An 18048-nucleotide genomic window follows, 5' to 3' on the forward strand; every position below is an offset into this window, starting at 1 on the left:
GTAAAATTCATGAGTTTTAGTGAATGAAGTCAGCTGAAATAACTTTTGGCCTGATCTAGTGAAACAATTAAGTGAAATGGATTAACTTGTTACAAGCACATCAGAAAACAAAAAAATCCCCAAAATTCATTAAAACATTGACTTACTCTCCTAGACTTCGATCACGAAAGGCAAAAGCAATAGAGGAAAGAGAAAGCAAATAATTTAAAACAAGAATTATTATTTATTTAAAAAAACATGTTCATTGAACATAAATTTTATAGCCCCCATTGTTAAAACAATGTTTCCCCTTTCTAAAGACACTGCTAGAGAGAAGGCAAGAGCTACTTTTTTAGGCATATTGGTGTTTTTTCTCATGAAGTAACAAAACATCGTAACAAAATTCCAGGCAACCTGGCATATTTGACATTGGCTTCACAAAACAACTAAGATGACTGCAGGATCAAATTTTAATATGCCTTCTATCTTTATAATCTTTAAATTGCCTGAAATAATAGTTATATTGTATCCTCCACCACTGGAAATAACTCTGAATTTCCATTGAAAAAGATCAGGCCCAAAGTTAACTTTAAATTTTTTTTTTGCAAGTGTATGCTAAAGGCTATAATTAAGGGCACATCAGTTTGATTTTAAATGTAACTGTGAAACAATAACCTGCAAAATATTTGACAACTCCCCACCAAAAAAAAAAAAAAAAACCAAACCCAAAAGAATGGGAAATTCAATTATTCCCTTGTCAATAACCTTTCCTCGTTAAAGCATAGTTTCTTACTAGCACAATCAATATATACTGAAGAAACAACCAGGGCCTCAATATTATTATTTCAAACTGCTTCCCTACCAAAGTAATGTTTGGTAGGAGTACTTCTGAGTTTTTACAAATCCACTGGAGAAAATCCCATTCATTTCATGTTCTTCAATAATTCCATGGTTTATTCAGGGTGCTTACAATTGTTTTTCATTTTGTAACAAGTTTGCCACAGAGTTTAGAGAAGTGTTTTGGTAAAACTGGCAGTTGTGGTTGGAAGCAGCACAAAGGCTGCTGCAAGCTGGGGGCTGCCAGCAGTGCTCACACCACCACAATCAGAAGCTCATTTGTTAAAAACAAATTTCAAATCCCCATTGGAATTAGGGTAGGATGGTATTAGCATAGGAAAGAACACAACGAGATATAGTTCTTGTTGCGAATAGCATATCATAGGGAGATTTGGGGAAATAAATCAAAATGTAAAGAAATAGTTGACAAAGCAGACACAAAACATGATTCTGAAGATTAGCTATATTCAACTTAAAGCTGTTAAGTTACATTTGTACAAATAATCAAGAGAAAAAAATAGGGAACAGAAGCCTGTATTAAAGGCCTGGTTTCTTTTAAAATTTAAGCTTCTTAGGATATGAGCATTTTGCAACATACAAGATCATATGCTTTACACAATTAAAATTACACTATTATCCATTAAAATACATTTTCCAAAAGCTGTAAACCACAGCAATTTTCCAAAATTAGATCATCCTTGCAACATGTAACAGAAACTGCCCCAACTTGACATGAGGCCACAATAGTGGCCACAAGAGACACTCTATGTAACAGAGCCAATGGTACCTCCTGCAAGGAAGCTGCAGCACTGGCATTGCTGCACAGCCCAGGATTCAAACACAGTCAAGATGTGCTTTTCCAGGAGCCAGGTAATTTCACTGATTACAGTAATATTTTTTCACTGATGAAAGGACAGGTATGCCAGAAAAATGTGTAAGGCCATTACAGATGCCCATAATGCTAAATAAACACCTTGAACAAGTGCAACAGGGAAACGGGAGTTGCGTTATGAGACCTCGAAAACGTCAGGATGTCTCATTTATCTCATAGCAGCTCTGAAGAGGTTAAAGGTGGCAGAATTTACAATTTGGACAGGAATCACTAGTTTCAACTTCCTTCTCCTGGTCAAAGAAACTTATAGCTAGAAACAACCAGGGCCTCAATATTATTATTTCAAACTGCTTCCCTGCCAAAGTAATGTTTGGTAAGAGTACTTCTGATTTTTTACAAATCCACTGGAGAAAATCCCATTCATTTCATGTTCTTCAATAATTCCATTAATCCATAAATTTTCCAGAGATGAGATTATAATGCACTAATATAAGTAGGAAAATGTATACTTAATCATAATCCACCAGGCCATCTGTCACAATAATAAAGTCCAGCTTTATCTACTTGAAGAGCTGGATATACATAATGATGGAGGCTGACTGGTGGAAACTCAGGCCATGTCAGGCTTTGCTGTCTCTTAACCAAGGAGTAATGGATGCTGCCATGCTGCTTCAGGATTAAACTCTGAATACCTAAGTAACACATTGTTTTTCAAGCTCCTCAATACTTGCCAGCATCATTACACTCCAACTCATGTCATGTAGCAGAATTTAATGAGTCAAAGTCCTCATGTTGATTTTGAAAGAGAAACTTGAACATCAATGTGATCAAATGGTTATTTTATCAAAAAAGCAGATTCTTTCATTACAGCATTTCTCTCTCTCCTGTGATTTGTCTGGGTATCTGAGAATCACAGTACTGCTCCTTTTTCTTCTAAGACACAATTTCAATTCTCTTCAAACCAAACACTTTATTTTCATATTTATAAATTTATATACATATATTATATATACATATATACACAGTTTTTCAAGAGTCCTAGAATTTGCCCACATTGTAATTACATTCAGAACAGTTGCACAGTTTATTTTGGTGATGACTGTGAAGATACTTTATTTCAACATGTATTCAAGTTTCAAAATTTGACTTTACATTGATATTTGACTTTACTTTTATATTTTAGATGAGGTTACTTTCCACTAAAACACAATATTTTTACTACACATACAGGAAATAAGTAACCAAAAATCCAAACACTATATTTCACATGTTACTCTGCCTTATAATAATCTATGAGCAACTTTTGAAACTTGACTTATATGGACTGAACCATATACAGCCATGGATGCACAGCACAAAGTAGTGAAGAACAACCACACATTTGTCCTACTTTATTTCCAAGAACTGTCCACGAACTCAACAACACATGCATCTTCCAGGAGAGGAGGAGATGTTTTTCTTTGCTTCCCAAATAATCAGCTTGTGAAAGAAAAGGTACGTGAAAGGAAAGCAACTCTTGTTGCTCTGTGTGTTGGGAATCAATTCATGATGAAGAATGAGCAGGAATTATGTTCAGAGTGATTTAGATAATAGGGAGATGACAAATGTAATGCCTGTATGGAAAGCTTTCTAAGTATGGAAGAGATCTAGTAAGTCCACATGCACATTGGAGATGGAAGGGAAAAAAAATACCAAACAGAGAACCAGAAAAGACTGTAAAGTATGAGATAAGGGAAAACTGAGCACTAGAAAGAGCTGGCAGCTTTTACAATAAATTGGGATCTATTCAAAGGGACTCTGTAGTACTCCTGTCAGCATTTGTGACATGAAAGAAATTCTAAAAAACATGTACAGTGTGTTGTAAGGCTGTGTTGTCCCTCAGAATGACGGGATTAGAAGTGGAACAGACCCCCGGCCAAGGCTTGTCTGCTCTATGATGTACACCTATGTTATGTAAGTACACATAAGCAAGTATTCAAAAGAAATAAAATCATTACTGTAAGGAATTACTCATCCATCATTTGTTATTTACTGTGATTCCACATTAGTTAATTTACTAACTTCAAGCCACACATCTACATGCAATGGCCATAATTGCAATGGGCTATCTATAAAATTACATGACAGCCCATGAAAATACTTACCCCAGTTACTAAAGTTCTATTTTTTAAAAGTTCCAGAAGAATTCCAGGAACATGAAGATTTTTTAGCTTCACACCACACAAGGGACATTAATGAAAATTACTCTCAAGAGTATATTTATTATTACATATACTGGAAAATCAGCGCAGCTTTTGTACAGAGAGGTTGTGTCAAAAACTTCCTGGAGTTCTCTGGAGGAATCAGTAAGTAAATAATGACTGATGCAGTGTACCTGGACCTTCAACAGGCACTTATCCTTCCTTATGAAAGGGAAAGAATTGCCACAGGACAAGAGGAGAAGTCTGCAGGTGAGATAACAGGTTAAAAGCACAAAACAGCCCAATGAGTTTCACAGAAAGCTGCACCAGCACATGTGGTGTCTAACACAAACAGTCTGGAAAAGGGTGAATAACAAACTGTCAAAGTTTGTTATATGCTATTAAATTATTCAGGATACTCAAGAAAGGCTGACTGAAGAGTTTCTCAGGAGCTCAACAATAGTGAGTAGCTTGACAACAAATGACAGGTGAAGACCAGCATAAAAGAATGCCAAGTGATGCAGAGGGGAAGAATAAGATACTGTGAGCTCACCACGAAGATTCAGAAACAGAGTGATAGGCTATAGCTTTACAGAGGACTAAACTCACACACCTCCTCTGGCCAAAAAGCAAGTCAATGTTAGGTTTTATATGGAAAAATAAAAAACAAGAAAAATGATCAAAAATTATCCAGTGAGGATATCACAGATTCACACACACTCAGATCCTGAATAGGGCATGCAGATCTAAAAGTTCAAAACAAATCAAAGGGGAAAGATTTTTCCACACGACATGCAGCCATGGTGGGAAAGGCACGGCTGCAACATAAGCTGATGGTTTACACTTCTTTAAAAAGCAACTGCACAAATTCAAAGACTTCCAAGCCAGTCAAGCTACTAATGGGAGGGTATTCTGGGGAAGTATCAGTGTTTATTGCCCTGCATTTTACCTTCAACACCCACTATTAACTGACATCAGTTGACCAACCCAGTAACATGGTTGTAAATTATGTTTTTATGTAAATATCATATCAGCAATACTGTCCAGTCATATATTTGGATGATCATATATATTCAGCAGAACGGCATCTGTCTAATGTTTAGTTATAATTCATATTTAGTAACAGACACTCTGTAAATATGATTGTCTTATATACCAACAAGAAAACTGAACAGAGGGTAAGCAAACTTTTCCTGAAGGAAAGCTACACTGACCCTCCCAAGAGTCACTGTCACCATGGGATGTTAAGTATTTCTCTCAGGCACCATGATTTTGAAAAGTCACAGTATTATCTCAGGTAAAAGCTCTGATGTGTGTTATTATGTTATCTCCTAGTTCAAGAAGTATTCCAGAACATCTGCAATGGACATCACGTGTGTCACCCCACTTTTGATACCAGTGCATTTGATGATGAATTTTACTTTTTAACTGCCCTCTCTCAGACTCTGCTGTCTGAATAGCAAACAAATTTTCTTTCTTAGCAGTTACTATTACCAAAAGGAGTTTGGAAAGGAGAACAACAGCACAAAATCCACCTGAGTTAGCAGATGAACAGTAATGTGCAAACCATAGGTAAAGGCAAGTCTCTGGTTCTCATTCTGCCTTGGGATCACCTGGGTCAGGAAAACACTGAACACAAACTGGCTGGAGGATAGCAGAACACAAGAAGGAAGTGTGCATCCCTTCTCTTTAATTTTTTTCCTGAACAACCATTCTTTATCATTGTCAAGGACAGGATGTTGGGCTTGATGAAGCATTTATCTGACCCATTACAACTGTTCTTACAGTACATTAAGAAAGTACATTAAAAAAAGAATAGTATCTTTTAATACATAAAATGGAAACAGAAAACGAATGTAAAAATATTGTTTGCTGATATGTAGTTGAACATTGTAAATATTAGTTTTGCCATAATGTTCAAAGTCCAACTCTTTTGAACCAATAACTACACAAATTGAACATTAATTAAACCAATTTCTGAATATAAAATTCACAAATTTACATTATCTCCACGAATAACATGTCTAAATTATTTACCTCCTTCTGATCAAGCTGCAAAGAAGATTTTATCAAATCTCGAAGAGCTGTAAGTTGTTTCTTTTCTTCATCTTGTGTCTGCTTTATCTATAGAAAGAGATTGACATTTTATGTTTGCTGGATGGGACTTCAATGTTTTATGCATTTCAATATACCATTTTAGATGTCCTGAACAACTAGCTCAATTATTTTGTGTTTTTGTAATAGTTGTGTTTATTTTCATGGACCAATCTGTTCTTATACCTTCACCTTCTATGCATGCACTCCTTGAAAAGCAAATTAAAATGAATGTACAATTCCCCATGCACTGTTTGTTCGGTCATATTGTAATGGCTTACTATACCTAATGTAAGTAAATTAGCCTCTGAAATATTAAAATAACTCCAATAAATTTGACGGATTACTTAAGGAATGAAAACGCAGTTTAATTTAGCAACTAATGGCAATAGAAAATGAGATTATTGTAATTCTGATTATAGAACACAAAAACACTTGGGTGACAAGTGGTCTTTGATTCCATGTTATTACTTTTCTTCAATGAACATCACAAATTAATTCAGTTTAAAAACCTGGTGCTATCATTAAGTAATTTGGTTTTAAAACGTGAAAATGTACTAAAATTAATGCTAATAATATAAGCTGATTCCAATATTCACTCTTAAAAGCAGTTTTATCTTAATGTTTGATTGAATTGGTAGTAGAATGAAAGCTACTTTTCCTAATAGCTCTAAAAACTACATATGAAGTTTAACAGTCAAGATGTCTTCTCTTCATCTATGTTCAGTTTCAAATAACACACCTTTCATTTATAAGATGCAAATGAAATGCAGACCCTTGTAGTTATATTTAAAATGTACTTATATAAACAAAATATTTTCATTTTCAGATATAAAGCCACTTGTAAGTAAACTTACATTATATAAGTCAGCAGCCAACTTTTCAATATATTGTTTAAGTTTATCAGCTGTTTTCAAGCCATCTTGGAAGAAACTGGAATGAAAAATACCTTTGCTTTATCAGGAATATATCTAATTCATAACACAAGGTAGATTATCTCATGGAGAAAAACAGAAACCCAAATAAAATATATCCAGCTTCTTTCATGTTCAAAACTAAACAAAGAATGAAACAGCTAAAATCCCCAACAAAAAACCCCTTCCTGTAAGTTGAAAGTACAGTATCTTTCAACAGTGGAGAAACACCATTGTGACTTAAACAAATATCAAATTAGAGAGAATATAGCTTAGCTTATTTTTGTCACTGCTCTAGCCAACGTGTTTCTCCTTCAGTAATTTCTAAAATTTTTCTCCTGTGTTTAATCTAAGTTCCTGTGTATTTTGCCTTTGTGGTTCTTCTACTGATGACAAGGTTGTATCTTACCAGCTTCACCTCAAGGAAATTCAAAGAAATTACTGGCTTTCACAGTAGTTTTAGAATTTAAATAAAAGACTAAAAACTATTAATTAGAATAAAGAAGACATTTATAGAAATGCATTCCAGATCTATGCCTCAGGAACTAAAATTAATTTTTGTAAGCAACAGAAAGGTTTTCCTTTGGACTCTTTCTCCTTCACTGCCCTGCCCCACAAACTCACTCTGACACTATCTACTGGAAGTCTACAGCCTCAGAAGGGGAAGATTCAGACACCTGGCACATCACAATTATGAAAAAAAAGGTTCTGATACATTCAAACAAAGGGAAACAAAATCTTGTGTAAAAAAGAAAATTGTAACTAAGGCTTAAAGCACTGCAGCACTTACTTGCATTGTGCATGATAATATTTAATAAGGTTCTGCAGAAGGTCCACACCCTTTTTTGTCTTGATTTCATTAACCTTAATAAGATACTGCATAGACAATGGAAAACATATTGACAATCATGTATCACAACCTTCAACAGTTTTCAAATAATAAAACATCATTTGCTCAATGAATTAAACTCTGTGTTTAACCTGGATGCTGACCCATAAAACACCACTCTATCATTGCTAAACAAACTTTAAAACAGATAACAGTTTATCTGGCCACTCCATAAAATTTTAACACCCCAAAACATAAAGTAAATCCAAGAAAAAAGTTTCATCCTTTAGAACTGTCTAAATATTCCCATTTTTAATGCTACTGTAGTCATTACTGAAATATTCTGAAAGTACAAACACTGTGCAATTTAAAGTAATCCCCACTAAAATGTAATAAAAAGAACTATTGATATAAAAAATCAGTTTTATGGAACTAAGGTTATCATTATAATTCATCACTTTATAAGAAATTTTTGAAGGCTTCAGAAAGCATATTAGAAGAAAGATATCAAAATACTGCTCAGCCATAAACCTGATAAAATAAGAAATATTTCCACAGTGTATTTTTAACCCAAGAACCTTCCCACAATAGTCTAAACCCAAGGAAAATTAATAAAACAAAAAGAAGCCAAGTTTTGTACAAGAGTTGCTAAAATAATTATCTTTATGGCTGTACTCTGTCACATTAAAATAATTTCCTCCCTCCACCCCCATTAAACAGCAAAGAAGATTTCACCACCTTCAAGTAAGGCCCACAAGGTCTGTTAATAGTAAGTTATGGTGTTGCAATTAAAAACTGAAATTTGTTTCTTACTTCACACATCTGTAGCTGAAATAGCCGCCTTTCCTTCTCCATTTCCTCTGCTATCTCAGCTCCTGTTATCTCAGTTCTTATCATCCCATGCTGTTTTGCATGTTCTCTTTTTTCCTTTTCAATCTTTGTACTGAAATTTTAATTAGAAAACATTTTAGAAAGTTCCTTCTACTAAAACGTGATCTAGCATTATTTAGGGAAAAAATAATAATGAAGACATATCAAAGAAGACATCCTGAAGATCAGCTCCTCTACCAAATCCTGTATATTTTAAGTCTCCAGAAGCTATTCAGCCATGAAACTGCCCTTCTTTCAACTCTGTTCTCTAGTTTGTGCGTTACTTGGGGAAAACAATCAATAATTATATAATAGTAACAACAATAACAATACTAATAATACTACTAATACCACTAATAATAATACTAATGATACTACTACTACTGAAACATTAAAAAAACCCCAGCACCACAAAAAACAAAGCAAACTGGGGGAAAAATACTTACAATTTGGTTTCATAATCTTTCCAGGCTTTGTCAAAAGGTTTTTTGAGGTCCTTAGGAAATAGAAAATTTTCTTAGAACATTTTTAAAACTTTGTCTTCGTAGTTATCAAGTAATAAATAGCAACAAAAATACTGTTTACTTTAAAACTTTTCAGACAGTGGTTAGAAAAAAATACTGGATTTGAATCTTGTAAAGTATTGCTTTCCTGTGCACATTAACATGGTAATTTGCAATGAAATTTTCAAGAAGCATTGCAGTCATGCCAATTTTTTTCTTTGTACTAAATACAGAATATTAATAAATGCCACGGTAAGAAATAATCTCATAAGTGAAAGGAAAACAGTCACTAGACAGCTGAACATAAAATAAAAACTTAGTTTGCAACACTTACCCCTTTAACACCTTTTAAGTCTCCTTTTAAGAGAGAATCCAAAGTGAAAATAACATTGTGGCTTAAACCCTGGAGCTAAAACCAAAAATATTATCATTCAAAAGGATGTATTATGATCTTATCAAATTACTGCCAACAAGTGTTTGAACTTCATTAATCAAGTTGCAATCACCTCACATTTCTAAATTAATACTAAATTCAGGTCTGGGAAGAATTAATAAACATTTACTTGCATGAGACATAGAAACATTATAATTAACATTTACTTAAACAAGGTGACCTAAATGCAGAATTTTACAAATGGCACATAAGCAAAGTTCTGAAAGCACTTCAAGGTAATATTCATCCTCTTGAAGCAAACATTTGGGTAGAAATGTCTCCTATAGTCTCCTGAGTAAGAAGCAAGGACCTGCTGTGCCACAAGCAGGCAACACACAAAGCACATGTTAATTCAACCATGAACAGAAGCAGCCAACAGAATCACCAGCTCTTTGAATGTCTCCCCCTTTTTGGGAACACTGATCTTTCCTTGTCCATTGTGTAAATCTGACATCTCCTCAAACTCTCATGAGTTTAAATTTCACCCTACTGAATTCATGCCTATTTGAATGTCGACAAGAATATCAAAACAACCACTCAAACGGGTTCTCCAGGTCTAGTGTTCCATTCAAACTCCTCATATATTCAAAAGACACTGCAGCATTTTTCATTTTTCCAGGTGTATCTGTTAAGGATAACCAATTCAAGCCATTAATTTTTGGCTTGAAACAATTGAAGAATAGCCAGCTAGTATGTCAGCTATAGGAAAAAAACAAAAAAATCAAGGCTAAATAGCAGTGTACCATTCCATTGACTGATCATTCCAAATGATTCCATTGGAATCATTTATTATATTCTTGAAGACCTGATAAAACAGTAGCCCAAATGAATTGGAAACACATCCGATAAAGCAAAACAGTCTCATGTATAGAGCAAAAGAAAGGAAAAAAACCCTTAACAGACAGAAACACATATGACAGTTTGGTGAGGGTTGAGAAAAAAAGATAATTTGCCTGCAAAGATTATCTGAGGACATTTACAGGAAAGAGAGGTAGAGGAAAACAGGCTTTAAACACTTGGAAAAAGGCAAGCACCATGTAAATTTTCAAAAAAAGTATTCTGCAAGTGATACAAATGTTCTGCCCAAACCTCATCTAGATCAATGTAAAGATATTGACACACTCATTTTCATGTACATAGGTTTTTATACATCCTTTAAATGCACTACTATAAGCAATTACTGCATAAAGAATGAAACCTGAATTGGGAAAGGAAGTAGAAGTAAAAAACAGAGAAACTGATTCTGGTCAGACACTCAGAATTTGCTGAAAACATAGACCAATGTAAAACATAAATTTATAAAATCTTAGAGAAGGTGTCTTTGTGTGTCCTTCTTATAAGATAATATTAATAATAATGACTGGACAACTTAACTGTTATAGATTTTAAGTTTCAGACATTATATTTAGTGATGACATCAACAGTTAATAGCAAAAACTGCCAAGCAACTTATTTGGCCTTGTTAAAATGATTAACGGACATGCTTTTATTCTTGCCCTTGTGTGCTGAGCAATCATTTCAAAATTATGCTTTCCAAAAGTTGGGCATCTAATAAAAGTTGCTGGTTTTACTTCATAGTAAGTGAATATCACTCTCAAAGAAGTCACTCTATAATTGACAAAGAAGAAAATAAGTTATTTTGTATCCTCCTTCTCATGAAATAGCTATAATATCACAATTCATATGAAAATTTTAATGATTCATAATCGAAGTTCAAAGATTTAAAAAAAAGAATCCAAATTTGTGAAGCATTTTTTTCATTGTCTACTGTGTAGCTCTAGTCCTTAGTCATCTTTATGTCTTTGAAGACCATTCATTATTTTATTAAATAAGGCATCAACAATATGTTCTAGGTAAAAAAGAAAAAAAAAAATCCCAAACCTCTTATTCTGCCATTTATCTTAACACCTCCTGCCATTTCTCCCATTAACTTTATCAACATAAGCCTCAGCACCTACTTTGGGGCTTTATAAGTGACACTACAGAGTCCTCCTCTCAACTGCTCTTTCACCGGACCTCAACTTCTATTTTGATATCATAAATATCTTTTTTTTCTTATTAAACAGAATGATGCCTAAGAATAACAAAGCAGAATTTTCTGTCTTGGGGAGAAGAAAGGAGAAAAATAAATGGTTTTAAAATGCTGAGACAGTTGTAAAATAAGTTCATTGTCTATTTGATACTGATGAATGAAGTACATTAGTGAACAACCTATTCTGAATCCTGTCAACAAGAATTTAGATAGATAGTGCTTCATAATCTAGCTGTAATAGTATAATGTTCTGAATTCTGAATAAGTGTGGTTTCTTAAATTAAAAGTGTGTTTTCCTTTTGATCAGCACAATTTTAAATAAATAAATAAACCCTGACATCTTGTTTGTTAGTTGAAATAGGCTAAAATTTTCTGTGGATGCCCCAATAGAAATGACAAAGCCCACAAAGCTTCCAAAAAACTTGAGTTCTAGTCCCAAACTGTTTTTCAACTTCACTTTAATTCACATTCTAAAATACTTACTTTTAATTGTGTGCTAAATTTAAATTAAAGAAGGTCAAAATAACCCAGAGTGACAGAAGTCTCCACAGAGGAAAGCAGAAAACTCAACTTGGGCAACTGTCAAAGCCAGGGAACTTTGCTACAGGGAGCTTTGGTGTGACCTACAGCAGTTATGGTTGTGTTAGGGACTCTAGGAAGACAAGTCTGTAATACCACTTGTACTTCACACACCAAAAAAAGCTTGGAAATAAGTTCAACTATAAGAAAAATGTAAAATTGAAGCTATGACTTTCTGAATGTAACAGCTACAAAGCCCATGAAATATGATTTCACAAGAAATACGGCTTCATTACTTTCAATGTTCAAAGATATTTGCTGTGATTGTAGTTTTATTATGCAGCTTTCAGAAATAAAAGGCCTAAGGCAAACTTTAAATGAGACAAACCTTTAAACCACCTTCAAAAAACTGGTATTCTGCAGGGAGAGGGGATTGTTAACACCATTTAAGCATGCTCAAATTGTTCTTTTTTCTTCCAAAAAGTGAATGTTTCTCCTTTTGTGGTAAAACAAAACAGCCATAACTAATGATACTGTATTTTTAACTGGAAAGACTTCAAGTTAAGGGATGATTTAAAATTAAGGTCCATGAGGTATGTATCACCATCAATCACTTGAGAATGATGACTCAAGTGATGTCTCAACATTTATATTTACCTTCTTAACTGCCAATTAACAATCAAACACAGAGAGTGTGTAATAACACCCTTTAGAGATCCTCTCTGCAGAAATTGTTGGTTTTGTTTTTGAAAAAAACTGGAAGCATCTCAAAAAGTATCATTAGTCATCATGATCATGCAGCTGTTGTATTATACTTCATTTTGAAACAAATTAAAAGCTAAGAAAGTTTGAAACTCCTCACCAGGTTCTTCAACAGTGTTGATAATTCTTTAGTAAGTGTGGAAAATTTTACAAAAGCTGTGCCAAGATCTGGATTATCCCGACTTAAAAAATTACTTCCAAATTTATCTAGTACTTGTGCATAGTTTTCTTCATTTTGAACATGATCTGCAAAGAAAAACCAAAAGTCAGAAAGGTTTTTTGTAGTCAGTCGATTATAATTTTAAGCTTAGTGCAACTTAGCAGCAAACTAAGTAATAAACAGTACTTTGAGAAAAGCCACAAGTCAACACATTTACTGAAAATTAAAATAATTTTAAGATTAAAAAGAACTATTTAGCAATAGACATATATATGCTTTTAAAATCAGCAAGTTGAATTTGTAATACAGAGATGAAGAAATCTCTGCAGCTATTGACAGAGTAATAAGATCAATAATATATCAGTGAAACAACATGAGCTCGTTTTGTAAACAACATTGGAATTTAAAGTTGCCCACTACAGGAACTTTAATGCATATGTGAACTTTTCTTTTAAAATGTTGGACATTTTTACAGAATAAAAAAGTCAAAAGTATCAGATATAAGAGTAAGGAGACCAAGTCTGAATCTGACTGCAAGTTCAAAAGAAGAAACATCTTACAAAGGTTCCTTTTCTGCCTGCTTTATAAACTGAGTTATCTCAGATAATGGAATGTGCATTGGAACACAGCCAAGGACTCATTTCAATGTATTTAATAGCAAACTGCACATACAGAGAGGTCAAAACCAAGAAGATGCAGTTGAAGCCAGTGAAAGTGAGAAAAATCCTTGACTCAAGAATGAATTAGAGACTGTTGTATCTGAAATGTCTTTCCTGCTTCTATTTATTTTCCTTTCTGGCATGTGTTCATATAATTTTCGTTACTTCCATTTTAGTATCTTTAAATAGAAAATTTACCTCTACAGCCCTTTGGGAAAGACTTTAACACCTTTATCTCTCTTAGAGGATATTACTGGTATTAATTAAATCAATATTTCACTCTAATGAGTCTCCTAACCTTACTATGTGGGCTTTTTTCTGCAAACCACAAACACAAAACCACAGAGCTACAGCACAAGTTCTGTGCAATGAAAGGGAGGAAGGGAAAGAGGGAGTAGTTGGCAATAGATATCATGTTTTTTCCCCCAAAATCTGAAAGTTTTATTTTATTCAAGTTGTTATATTGCCTGAGAGCATCTGAATTACAAGTTATGACTCAGAAGAAAAGGAAAAAAGTCATAGGTTTCAAACAAGTCTCATGAATAATGTCTCACAATGCACAAATCTATTTGGACATTAACAAACAGCTGATAAAGAGTTAAACAGTTAAGTCTTCTAAGGTATTGCAGATACTCAAACAACAGTGCACCAAAGGTTCAACAAAAAATTTCCAAACCTGTTAAAAAAAAAGTACAATCCTTATTTACCATTACCAAGCCCCAAAGCTCACACATCACACCATTCATATTGTAAAGATCAGATATTAATATCAACGTTTTCAAAAGACCAAATATTTAATCACATGCTAATACAGAGCTGCAATTCAAGCTGTATGTTTTCAAGAAAACAATCATACAGTTTTAATCAAATAGCTTAACACTGAACCCAAGGAAACCGCTATATAACAATAAAATATGCATTTTGTTTTACGTAAAAGCTTTTGCATAAATATACACAGAGGACTTTATCTATGAAGGAGCTTTTGCTTAGGCAGTCTTGAGTCAGTAAAGCTCAAGAGTACCCAGCTGTGCTGAAGGAAAAGGAAGGAGAATGGAAGGCTGGAAAGAGCCCTCCTAGATGGAATCCCTGTCCCTGCTTATGAAGCACTTCTTACCCCACAGTATTTCCCAGCATTTTGATTTTAAGCCCTGTGTTGTTTCACAGAGCATTTTAAAAAATGACTTCATAAAGAAAGTGACAAAGAGTTGAAGAAGCTTGTTCCATCTGTGGAAAGGCAAAAGAAATTCCCAGTCAGAAAGAGGAAGCAGGAAGCAGATCATTGTCCTAGAACAATATAGCGGAAATTCTCAAGAATCTAAATCTAGAAATGAACCTTCGATGGTGAAGAAAAAGGAATACTCCTGCATTTACTGCTGTAATTACCATGCATAGGCACACAAAATGCAAGTACTCTGTAAGAATAACAAATTTTCAATTTCTACACAAGTATTGATGTAAATCTTGTAAAAGGAGATGAAATATTTTCTGTTGAAAAGGTAAGGCAGTTCCCTACTTGACCTTAAATGCACATACTTGAAAAATTAAATCTGCAACATGGCCTATGCTAAAATACGACATGTGAAACCCGACATGCTTAGAGCAAAGAGCATCCTTTCATCTCACTGTAGGTGCCTCATGCAAACTCAGAAATTACTCTCTAGTGTCCTAATAGACCTTTCTTTGCATACAGAAAGCCATAATGGGCACGACAATATTTACTTTCTTAGATACAAGTCCTCATACAAGACTTTAATAACCCTGAGAGTGAGATGGGATCACTGACAGCAGTACATGCAGGGAATAAGGTTTGTCTTCCAGAACTGAATCATGTCTTTTCAATATCGTAAGCAACGCTCAGCACTGAGATGAAAATAGAACAGCTTCCCCAGCCAAACATCCTGCTCCTTCAGCAGCTCCCTGAGACGTGCCAGAATCACGGACAGCTGAGGATGGGCTCTGCCCCCACTGACGAATGCAGCTCCCTTCAAAGGGGCCTCACTAATCATTCCCTTCCCAGTGAGATCTGGCAAGGCCACCAGCACCTGAGCCCATGCTGAGAACCCCACTAGAGCGTGGCAGATGTGGCATAAAGCAACATACTGGCCTGAATAGAGTGGTTGTATTTTCTTAGCTGAAAGCTGTGCATCTCCTCCATAACCCACACCTTCAATTCTGAGCAACATTCAGCACAGAATTTACCTTTGGTTTGAGAAAACCCTCGGCTCAGCGCACAAGGAAGTTGTGGCACCCCTTACATCTGAGCTCTAACAGGTATATTGAGGAAACCTTAAGTGTTAAGAGGAAATAACAGGAACGCCTCTGGAGATGCGGATCCAAGCAGCTAAGGAAGGAAAGGCAGCCACGGCAGCTTTGCAGCAGCCCTTTGCTGCACAGCAGCACTTGCCAGGAGCAGGGAGCACAAGTGCTCTGAGCTCTGTGGAGGCACAGCCTGAAGGACTCCCAGGGCTGAATCCCACCTTGCACTGCATTCCCAGGCAGTCACCTGCAGCCGTCTATGCCTAAAGTGACCTTGTGGTAAACTTCTCCCAGGAAAAACACAAAAGATTTAAATCAGGCTCCCAGCATTTATATTTCTTCACTGGAACCCACAGCATTCATTAAATTCTATGTTTATTTCCCACTCAAAAATGACCAGAATTTTAGCATATGCTTCTGAGCCTACTAAAACTCCTGTCTACTTGTGCATATTAAGTAAGGGAACAGAAGTACAAACACCATGAAGAGAGGTTAAAGGATAGCCTTTATATGCTGGACCTAGAAAACACATCACAAAAACTAAAGCCTTAAAATTTCCTTCCTCAACAACAGTTTTGTTCAGATATATTACCCTGCAAACACTGAAGAACACAAGCACAAAAAAATTAAATAGTTTACAGAAGAAAAACACTACTCTCTTTTGTCACTGATTATACTTTAATTGCACTCAAAGAAACATTTAGACAAAGAATGTCTAAATTAGTGAGAATTAATTCTGCATATGCGGTTAAGTTAAAAAAAATAAGAATTAAGTTTCAGAATTTTGATCAACTTTAAATTATTTTCAAGCTGCACTTATAAAACAGCTTTGTTCCACGGGTAGCCAGAGGAAAAATAACCAAGGTCAGAGCCAAGATGCATTTATGAATGAAAGATGACTCAGAAAGGCCTTAGAAAAGCAAGAAAGCTGGCAAGGTTAAAAAGGATGGCAGAAATTATTTGAAATAAAAACCCACCCTTTCTCATTTTGTTCTTCACTAAGCTGAAATATAATGAAAAAAATAATAGAAAAAAAATTATTTGACCACCATACAATTGTCTGAACTTGATAACAGTAACGCCTTCTAGAATGAGATTGTTCAAGGAAAAAGTAATAAAAGCCTCTTTCAAGATTTCAGGGCAAGGAGCATCTCAGTGAGTCTGCAAGGTTCTCTAGATCATCACAGTATAAGAGCATTGAGAGATAAGCCAGCCCCAAAAAGTAAATTACTTCTTTTTGCATCTCAGCTCATCACTGACATGCTTGAAGAAATTCTTACAGAAGAATTTTCTTTCTTCTCTGCTTCAGAGGATTTATTCCAAATCTAACAGCAGAATTCTTAAAATCTGATAACATGTGCAATGGCACATCACTTAGATTCATGTACAAAAGAATAAAATAGGCAAACTATGTAGCTGCAAAGTAACACCTCTTATTTATACCAGCCTCAACACTACAGGAAGAATGAAAAGCAAATATAATAGCTATTTTTAGTAAGTTCCAGAAAGAACTGAGGACTCAAGTATGCACCAGCAGCAATATTGCTTATATATTCCCTGGGAAATTTGTAGCAACTACAGTGCAGAATAGAATTGGTGGACATGTGGATGAATACAAAATGCTGAACAAGAAACACATTTTATAAAAAGAAAATTTTACTTTGAAAATCTCCCACCTCCAGGAGATGAATGAGCATATGGGGAGAGGAAGTCCACATCAAATTACTGCTTTTCCAAGAAATTCTGTCCCTCACAAAAAATACTGAAAGGAACTAAGCAGACTAAGAGGGATGACCCTCACAAGGAGGAAAGACAGGCCAAAAAAATATGTGGAGGAAATGAAAGTATAAACATGGGCAGGGACAGCCTCCTCCTCAGGTGACTTAAGGCCTGAGAACATGAACATGCACTGGGAAAATTCACAGAGAAGCATTTCACTAGATTGATGCAAGACTGAGAATGCTAAAGATTTACATTAATTCAAATTCCTTGGACAAAATAAATTGTAGAAGTCCATTAAGAAGTAGCAAACATCACTCAAAATCGTCACAGAAAATATAATTTCTGACTCAAGGTAATTCCTGGTCTTCATGTCACTGTGAGGTGAGAAAGTCCTAAAAAAAATAATTAAAAAAGAAAAAATCACTCCATCTTTGCACCATTTTTCTACTTCCTCAAGCATCTGCTGT

General features: G+C 34.8%; 1 protein-coding gene across 1 annotated transcript in view; it reads right to left on the reverse strand.

Annotated features, from left to right (window-relative positions):
* Window positions 1-18048, reverse strand: part of ASAP1 (ArfGAP with SH3 domain, ankyrin repeat and PH domain 1) — a gene marked incomplete at its 5' end in the record, with an annotated part of 116190 nt that overhangs the window by 49251 nt on the left and 48891 nt on the right. Inside the window, 7 exons of the mRNA XM_082295421.1 lie at window positions 5866-5952; window positions 6780-6855; window positions 7627-7712; window positions 8479-8608; window positions 8982-9031; window positions 9373-9447; window positions 12885-13030. Of these exons, the coding sequence (XP_082151547.1) occupies window positions 5866-5952; window positions 6780-6855; window positions 7627-7712; window positions 8479-8608; window positions 8982-9031; window positions 9373-9447; window positions 12885-13030 (650 nt within the window). The remainder of the gene's footprint in view (window positions 1-5865; window positions 5953-6779; window positions 6856-7626; window positions 7713-8478; window positions 8609-8981; window positions 9032-9372; window positions 9448-12884; window positions 13031-18048) is intronic.

Source organism: Coloeus monedula (genome assembly GCF_965178545.1).
Source record: "Coloeus monedula genome assembly, chromosome: 1".
Classification (NCBI taxonomy): domain Eukaryota; kingdom Metazoa; phylum Chordata; class Aves; order Passeriformes; family Corvidae; genus Coloeus; species Coloeus monedula.